General features: G+C 52.4%; 1 protein-coding gene across 1 annotated transcript; it reads left to right on the plus strand.

The window, feature by feature from the left end:
• Positions 1–441: 441 nt before the first annotated feature.
• LOC107128524 (olfactory receptor 10Q1-like) lies at positions 442–9,362 on the plus strand. Its single transcript, XM_065538791.1, has 3 exons — positions 442–2,261; positions 2,887–3,037; positions 4,822–9,362. The coding sequence occupies exon 3, from the start codon at positions 5,173–5,175 to the stop codon at positions 6,004–6,006; it is 834 nt and encodes a 277-aa protein (XP_065394863.1). The 5' UTR covers positions 442–2,261; positions 2,887–3,037; positions 4,822–5,172; the 3' UTR covers positions 6,007–9,362.
• Positions 9,363–9,685: the final 323 nt, after the last annotated feature.

The following is a 9,685-nucleotide window of genomic DNA, read 5'->3' on the forward strand; positions in this document are numbered from 1 at the left end:
ACCGCCATCCACAGGAATGGGTGCTGTTTATTCAGTGCCTCGGCAGTTGGGTTATTTAAATGCCAACTCACTGTCACTTTCCCCTTTAAAGAGTTCATAGGATGCACAGGAATATCTAGCCCCAGCCTTACAGCCACCAAATGTAGAAGACAAGCCAGTGTCCCATCCCAGTAGAATTATGTTCCCAGAACTCAGTCCCACGTCGTCCCAAACCCTATCAGAATTGGTGATCTCTAACTGATATCTAAGTTGAGGGAGGTGCAGAAAGTCTGGGTAATTTTCAGAGCTGTGGTACCTGAGCTATTGTTGCTTTAGGATGTCTAGAAATTTGCAAAGGTAACAGCCACAGTTACTGAGGGGTCATTTGCAGTGCCTTTCTTTCAAAATGTTCAGTTTCTATTGGAATCTTCTTCCCTTTCCACCCCTCCCTCAGGGCCCTATGCCGAGGCAATCCTGGCCGGAAAGCTGCCTGCCGAAGGTGCCCCAAGGTCTCCCTGAGCAGGCACTCTCAGGGCGCTCCGTCATTCCCTGCCTGCCGGCCGCAGCCACTCTAGACTGCCAACCCCACGTCCACCACCACTGCCCTTTCCAGGTATACCAGTGCACAGGTCAATGCCACCTGGGCCTCTGGGCCAGCTGTCTCCCACAGTGTCCTTGGGTTTCTGCTGTTGGCCGGATCAGTTCAGGAAGTCTCGGCAACTCCGGAACAGTCCCGCATGCTTCCCACTTGCAAGGCAAGATCCCTCGTAGGGCACCTCCCAAAGCCTGTTCCCTGGGTGCTGAGAACAATAGGGTTTCCATGGCCTGAGCCTCCATTATAAGCAGAAGAGCTCTGTTTCAGCAACTGTGGCTGAGATGAGACGGATGCCCGAGAGGAGGAAGGGGGAAGAGCAAGGTGGAGGGGCTGGAAACGTGCCACCGTGCGATATTGGGAGCCCCTTTGGGGGTGGAGGCAGAGGCAGAAGCTACTGGAGTGGTTCGAGGGGGAGAGTGTGTGATTCTAAGCTCAGACAGGGCTGTTTGGGGGTCCTGTTTCCTGTTTTGTCGTTTCCAGTAAGAAGCCGAGCTGGCCCTCCAAGGACTGGAAGCTTCCGAGGCGTGGCAGTGGCAGTGGCAGTGGCCTGTGCACTGGTATACCTGGAAAGGGCAGTGGTGGCAGACGCGGGGTTGGCAGCCTAGAGTGGCTGTGGCTGGCAGGCAGGGGAAAATGGAGCACCCTGACTGGGCTGGGCAGCGGTGACCTCGGTCCTGCTCTACTGAGAGGGTGACCGTGGTGCGGGCTGGACGTTGGGCTGCACCCCAGTTAGGAGTCATTGGGATGTGGCTACACTCACCTGGGGTGATGATGGGGTTAGGTGGAAGGTTAGGTCAGCTGAGTGGTAGCATTCTCGGGTTCTCTGACTCTGATTCCCCACCTCACTCCATGAAGATGACTCACTCACTTTGATGACTGTGGTTTTGCAGATTAAATGTGGAGGCCTTGAGAGCCCGAAGAATGTCCCCTCCGAGTTATTACAGAGAAGCACAGAATCCCAGTGCAGTTTGTGTGTGTGCGTGTGTATGGGGGGGAGCGGGGGAGCGGTGTCTCAAAGGCCACCAATCTCAAGCCCCGTTGCCCACTTTATGCGTCTCTCTAGCAACGCGTGGGCACGGGATTCCACCCAAGCCAACCCTCTGCATTTCTGGCCTCTGGAGTCAGCCTGAGGTCCATTCACACGCTGGTAATTGCACAGCGGGGGCTGCCTTTTCAGCAGATCTGACTGAAGCAACATTGCCCAGACCTATGCCATCTCTAGGGTTGGCACATAAGACACAAGTGGTCGGGATTTGGGTTCCACTGGGAACCTGAGGAACTGAGTGACCTGGGGAAGTCACTCCCCTCAGTGGGTGAGTCCCAGTACGGTGGCTGGCCAGCGCCTTCCTGGCCTCTCCTGGGACTTCCCGAGTCCCGCCTTCGCCGCTATTTAAGGCAAGTTGCAGACCTTGGCGACTCCTCGAAGGACACTCCCTTTCTAAGAGCTGCCAGCAAATCCTTCTGAAGGCTGCTCCCCGTGGTCCAGACAGGCTGGAAAGCCACCGTCTGAGCTCCAGGAAGCCACTGGGCCCCGCCACTGTTCACCCGAGGATGGACTATTCTCACTGATAGCAGACGGTTCTCAACGGAAGAGTCTCCCAGACAGGGCTGCTCTCCGGATTTCTGCCCCTCCCAGGTCACCCCAGGCCTCCTCTCCAGGAGTGCTCAGGGGAGTGAGAAAAGCCAGGTATGCCATGCTCTATGCCAGGATGCGCTTGGTGCCATGGGCTGTGGTAAAAAATAAACGCCAGAAGCCACTTCAACAGCAAGGTACTCAAAGTCTGATGAAATTATGATTTATTTTAGTTAGATTTTGTTTTTGCTTATGTGTGTTATTACTTTCTGTTATTAATATTAGTCTACAATTAGTTAAATTAGAGCGCATTCATACTGTGGAATGCAGCAGCTACAAAGAATGAAGTAAGCCAGTAAGTGCTGACTGAAAACCGCTCCCAGACATTTCGTTAAGTGACAAATTAAATCACTACAATAAGGGTGGGAAGTTTGTAGACTATGATCCCATTGAATGTTTGCAGTGGGTGAGTGGGGTGTTTGTGCGCATGCACATGTGTGTATGTGTGTGTGCGTGCATGTGTGGGAACCCGTGTGTGCGTGTGTGTGCGAGTGTGTGAGTGCGTGTTTGCGTGCATGGCACCAAGCACGGAAGAAAATGTCCCTGGCAGCTAAGAATGGTTCTCTCTGGAGAGTGGGGAAAGACGGAAGAAGCAGGAACCTTCACTCTGACTTTCACGTCTTACTTTTCAAGTGTTTGCACGACGTGTGACTTTTACCTTCCTTTTTGTGTCTTTCAGTGTTTTCAAGGTTAAGGGCCCAAAGGAAACAAAGCACGCCCCACGTCTCTGCAGCGCTGTCATGGGAGAAAAGAGTGGACATGATTTGATGTGGCAAAGCTACAGGCAAGGGCACGAGTCCAAGGAAGACAGACATGAACCCAGAAAGCAGGTTCTCGCCTACCCGCAGGGAGGGCCGGCCAGGGACCATGGAGGGACTGCGGGAGGCTGGGCTGGGTCGCAGGAGGGGGCTGGGCCCTCTCTGGAGGGAACCCCTGTCTGGAGGGAGGCCGGTCACCCTGCCTTCTGCCCGTCCTTCCAGGCTGGGCTCCTGTGACCATAGCGAGAGGAGATGCCAGAGGGGAAGCCCGAGCTGGGCTGGGCTCCGTCCGGACAGGGGACCTGGGGCAGAAGCCAGGGGCGGGGGCAGGAGCAGGAGGTGGGTCATCCAGGGAAGAAGGTTTCCTGACCCTGTGCTCTAAGGCGAGGAGTGGGCACGTGGCCCTCTGGGGACCTGTCCGGCTCAAAGACTCCAGGTGCCCTTCAGGTGAGTGAAACAACCGAGTAATCCTCAGTGCAATGTGAAAGCGGCTGGAAAGCTGGAATCACAGTCACCACCTATGCTGAGCAAAACCACGATTAAAATGGGTTTTCGGCTTTTGCTGAACCCACTTTGCGCCTCAGTGGTCCCAGTAGAAATGGCTCCTGTAGTTGACAGCTCCACTGGCACTGGACTCTCCTTGATTCTTACTTTGCTGAATCTCGAGAATCTTTTAAGATTGCTGGGATGGAGGGACGCACGGGGAGAAATGGCAGGCGAAACGCCAGGTCCTGCCAAGGGAAGGAGGAAACAAACGCCTCCCCGATAGACTCCAGGGAAACAGACCAGCCAAGGGTGTGGTCCCACACCGGGTGCTTGAGCCCCTGTTGTCCTGAGACCATTCCCTCCCTGACTCTCTCCTAACTCTGTCCCCGTTGCTCCCACTCGGTGACCTGGCTCGCCCTTTGCCCTCTGCTCTTCTCACTCTATGCCTGACCCCACACTAACTGTAGAAAATGCAGAAATGAGAAACAGACATTCATTCAACAAACACTTATTCTTTTATATTATTTATTTATTTATTTATTGAGAGATGGGGTCTGGCTCTGTCACCCAGGCTGTAGTACAGTGGTACGACCATAGCTCACTGCAGCCTCCACCTCCTGGGCTCAAATGATCCTCCTGCCTCAGCCTCCTCAGTAGCTGGGACCACAGGCGCATGCCACCATGCCCGGCTAACTTAAAACAATTTTTTTTTGGTAGAGATGGGGTCTCACTCTGTTGTGCAGGCTGCTCTCGAACTCATGGCCTCAAACAATCCTTCTGCCTCAGCCTCCCAAAGTGCTGGGATTACAACCATCAGCCACCTTCAGGCCAGCCAACAAACATTTATTGACACTCCTAATCTGTGCCAGCCGTGGTTTGAGAGGCCGCATTAACACACTGTGCCTGCCGTCATGGAGCTCATAGGCTGTTGCAGTAGACAGAGAAGTAAACAAAGAATTACAGGGCTCAGAGATAAATCACCCAATCGACTGGGGATGCCAGAGAGGCAGCAGATCCGAGGTGGGTTGGGCCCCTTCCGCTCTAGTGTCCTGCGCTCTAGCGTCCTGTGCTCTAGCGTCCTGCTCACAGTCGGCTGCTGGAACCCTGGGAGTTTGGAGGTGGTAGTCAGGGAAGGACAAAGTGGCTGACGCACAAAGCCAGGAGTGTCCACACCCTACAGCAATTCCCTACAGCCTGGTGACTGTGTCTAAACCTATTTAGTACCTCGAGCTCAGCCCCCTGCCCCCGCCCCAGAAAAGTCTTGAAACCATAGAACAGCGCTGACAGAAAGATTGTCTTTAGCATCTGGGAAAAACAACTTCGTGTTTAGAATTTGCTCATCTGGGTTCATTTTGATAATAATTCAACAGGTGAACTGATGTGGCATCCCATAAGCAGTTCTTCATTTTCAGCGAACAGAGGGCAGAATTCGAAAAGCTGGTGGAGTGAAACCCAGGGCTAAGCCTGGAAAAGAGGGTTGGAGGGCTGCGAGAGCTGGCTGCACTCCCATTCCTGGAAAGGGCTTCAGGGTTTCTCATGACTTGGAGAATTGCTGGAAAAACAAAACAAAAACAAAACCTAAACTCTGTAACCCAGTTCTACAAGGCAGCCTGTAGGATGAACCATTGCAGGAAAACCACACCTTAAGCTCTGAGTTTGTTATCTTGGGCTTCGGGGACCTGGCGGAACTGCAAATCTTCTTTTTTGGACTGTTTCTAATCATGCATCTTGTCACCCTGGCGGGGCACACAACTATTGTGCTCCTCACCCTCATTGACTCCTGCCTGCAGACCCCCATGTATTTCTTCCTCCGAAACCTGTCCACCGTTGAGATTTGCTATACATTGGTTATTGTCCCCAACATGCTGGCCAATTTCCTGTCCAGGAACCAGCGGATGCCCTTTCTGGGCTGTGCCCTGCAAATGCACTTCTTCGTTGCCCTGGGCGGGGCAGAGTGCTTCCTCCTGGCCGTGATGGCCTACGACCGCTTTGTGGCCATCTGCAAGCCCCTTCACTACACACTCCTCATCACCAGGACCCTCTGCCTGCAGATGCTGGCTCTGGCGTGCATTGGCAGCTTTGCGCTCTCCCTCACATTGACCACGCTGATATTCCTCCTGCCCTTTCGTCAGTCCCACGAGATCAATCATTTCTTCTGTGACATCCCCGCCGTGCTCTTCCTGGCCTGCTCGGACACTCGAGCCAATGAGATTGCTGTCTTCCTCGTCTGCACGCTCATCCTCTTGATCCCCTTCCTGCTGATCCTGCTCTCCTACGGATTCATTATCACGGCCGTCCTCAGAATCCGCTCGGCCGCGGGCAGGAGCAAGGCCTTCTCCACCTGCGCTGGGCACCTGTTGGTCTCGCTTCCTCACTATGGCTGTGCAGTCTTCATCTACATTTGCCCCAAGTCCTGCTACGCCCCCGACCAGGACAAAATTGTGTCCTTAATCTACACCAATGTCACCCCCATGCTCTATCCTATGATCTACAGTCTGAGGAACAAGGAAGTCAAGGGTGCCCTTGGGAGACTTCTGCACAGTCACAGTCCATGAAGCAGCAGCCCCATGCGAGTTGAAGGGGAAGGCAGAGCCCTCTGAGAACGGCCTGGCTCCCTTTCCAGAACCCAGCCGTCTCCCGATGCGCCTGGCGGCCCCACCCCTCCCTTTGAGGGCTTCTCCGTGGTTCTGAGTGCACCTGGGACTCACTGCCCCCTTTGCTGTGGCCAGACAGACGGAAGGGATGCGAAGGTTTGCTGAGACGCAGCAAGTCTGGGGTGGACAGTTCCATCCAGCACCCACAGCAATGGCAGAGACGTGGACACTGACAGGCAGAAGGGCCTCAGATGGCCCAAATGAAACATTAAGCCAGCTGCTTCTGTGACCAAACAACCAGCAGGGCTAGAAACACAAGGAGTTCCCAGATCCAAACTAGGGAAGGCTTGGATGGAAAGGCAGAGCCAGCCTGGAAACAGAATCCCTGCGTCACCAGAAAACGACATCATGATCGCTTGAGACACGAGAGTGTAATCCGAGGCAGCAGCTCCAAGGGCGTGTCAGGCTCGGCCCCACTTCTGCTCCCAGTGCAGCTGACCCCTCCTCATCCTACCAATGTCGGTGAAAGGGCCACTTGTTCCCAGAAGCCCCATGGGTGGTCTGTCTCCCCAGCTGAGCTGGAGACTCCTCGAAGGGGAGAACCAGTTTCGAGGTCTCTGCCACCCCAGCCCCTGGCACATAACAGATGCGCCGTAAGCGGTAACGGAACTCAACGGTGAGCCCCCCAAGTTTTGGCACAGGAATGGCTTCAGATCCCAGTTGCTAATGAAACAGAAACTTTTCATATCCTGCCGGGCTGAGGCCTCTGTGACTCGGGGACAAAGGTCAGGTGTAATGATCTCAAGAATGTGTTTGCTGGCCCCACTCTCACTCCACAGGCTGGCCAAGTGGTTGGATCTCTGAGTTTCCCTCGACCATAACACTTAGCAGGGAAGACACACTTCTTTGTTTCTTTTAGAGACAGGATCTCACTCTGTAGCCCAGGCTGGGGGGCAGTGATGTGATCACAGCTCACTGCAGCCTCAACCTCCCAGGCTCAAATGATCCTACCACCTCAGCCTCCAGAGCAGCTGGTACTACAGGTGTGTGCAACTGCTCCTGGATAATATTAATATTAATCTTTTGTTTTTTTTTTTTTTTTTTTGAGGAGACGGGGGGAATCTCACTATGTTGCCCAGGCTTGTGTCCAATTCCTGGACTCAAGTGATCCTCCCACTTTGACCTCCCAAAGTGCTGGGATAACGGGTGTGAGCCACCACACCCGGCCAGGAAATATTTCTTGAAAGAAAGAATGAGAGAGTACCTCCTGTCTCCCCAGTACAGGGTTTGGCACTGGGGATACAGAAAAGCTCCAGACAAGCTTCCTGCCTTTATGGAGCTCACAAAGTAGCCTGGGCTATTAGGCACTAAGACAAATCACTGTCATACAATGGGTACTCGCCATTCCTGCACAGGAAAGGGTCACTCACCCCTACCACCAAACCTAGGAACGGCCACATGCTGCTCAAAGGGTCAACACAGCTGCCTTTCACTGTCCTCAAGTGATGGCGGGTGGGCGCTCAGAGAAGACCAAAGGCTCAAGGCCAGGGGACTAGGCCAGCCGGGGCTTCCCAACAGACCCCCATCCTGAGTCCGACACAAGAGCCCGCAATGACCCCCACAGGGTGAAACAAGCCGCTCTCACCAGCCCTGGTAGGTATGGCTGGGCCCTCCCCCTGGTCCACATGAGGCCAGCCTACACCATCCCCACTTAGACCGCCCCACTCAGGCCAAATTCCTGGGAAAGGGGCTGGGAATCTGTGTAGAGCGGGGGAGATTGTTCTCATCATATAGGTGAGAGATGATGCCGACCTGGCCTGGGGAGGGTGGAGACGACACATTGAAGGAAACTGATTAGACGGAAGGTGAGATGACAGAGTGCGGGGCCATGGAAACACGTGTCGCCAAGACAGAGAACGAAGCAGAAGGAAGCCATTCCGGGAGTTGGGGGACAGGCAGTGAGGTCGGCTGGGGTCAGGTTGGGTTGGAAGTACCTACAGGCCATCCAAGCTCACATGACTGTACTGGTTTGAAACTCCGGAATTCAAGCAAAGAGACCCCTGCTTAACTTTAATTCGATGGCCCTCTCTGAATATAGACATCCTGGCCCTGTCACCTCTGAAGCTTCGCCATTCCAGATGATGCCAAATGTGATTTCAAATACATTTCATCCATTCCGAGCAAGTCTTCTCTGATTCGGAAACACAAAGGCTATCACTGCCAGCGTGTGTGGACCAGGACCAGCCCTCTGGAGAGGAGGGGCTCTTATGGGCCCTGGTACGTTTTGTGTTTAAGCACACATGTGTTCTTCATGAGTGCCCCCAAGGTGTGGAAGAAAAAGAAAATCTCATTGTGTGGTAGTGACAAAATGCTGATGAAGCAAACTATCAACAGCCCTCTGGAGGAATAACTTTCAAGGTAGGATGAACTGCGTGTATGGAATTTGGAAACAATGGTTTTTTGGAAGTGGCTGAAAGCCACAGAGACAACCGGGAGAGCCAGGCGACATCGGCCCCGTGGTGTCTAGCGTGGGCCCCAAGGCTTGGTGACTTCAGGGACTTCATCACGGCACCGTCCGCCTCATTGCGTCAAGAAAAGGTGCCAATTAGAACAAGTTTCAGAGGAAAAATACGGCCTCCAGTGAATTGAACAGGCTAATTTAAACTTTGGCAAACTGGCTCACTCCGGAGCTCATTAGAAATTTTCCTCAACAGCAAGTAATGAATAACTTTCTTAATCACTTTCTGCTTATAAATGTAATACATGTTCACTGTAAAAGAAGAGGAAATGTGGGCAAGTTTGGAAGAGAAAATAAAAAACCAACCATTATCTCGCCGCCAAGGATAACGACAATGAAAATGTGGTGTATTTCTGGATAAATGAGCTGATTCTTGTCTAGTGCCTACGACAGTGGTTTGGGACGTGGTAACCACCCAACAAATGTTACTGGTTATCATTATTCTCATTGCTAGTAGGCTTAGAACAGTCTTTTCCGATGCTATCCCTCCCCCAGCCCCCCACCCCCGACAGACCCCGGTGTGTGATGTTCCCCTCCCTGTGTCCGTGTGTTCTCATTGTTCAACTCCCACTTATGAGTGAGAACACGCAGTGTTTGGTTTTCTGTTCCTGTGTTAGTTTGCCGAGAATGATGGTTTCCAGCTTCATCCACGTCTCTGCAAACGACACGAACTCATTCTTTTTCATGGCTGCATATGTGCCGCATTTTAAAAATCCGGTCTAACATTGATGGGCATTTGGGTTGGTTCCAAGTCTTTGCTATTGTGAACAGTACTGCAATAAAACATACGTGTGCATGTGTTTTTATAGTAGAGTGATTCATAATCCTTTGGGTATATACCCAGTAATGGAATTGCTGGGTCAACGAGTTGATGGGTGCAGCAAACCAGCATGGCACATGTATACCTATGTAACAAACCTGCACATCGCACACAGGTACCCCAGAACTTAAGGTATAATAATGGAAAAACGAAAGAAAGAAAGAAAGAAAGAGAGAAAGAGAGAGAAAGAAAGAAAGAAAGAAAGAAAGAAAGAAAGAAAGAAAAGAAGGAAGAAAGAAAGTCTTTTCCATTCCAACAATCAAATAAAGTTCATCTAAATTTTCTTCCAATGTTTTCACTTT

This window comes from Macaca fascicularis, chromosome X, assembly GCF_037993035.2.
Source record: "Macaca fascicularis isolate 582-1 chromosome X, T2T-MFA8v1.1".
NCBI lineage: Eukaryota > Metazoa > Chordata > Mammalia > Primates > Cercopithecidae > Macaca > Macaca fascicularis.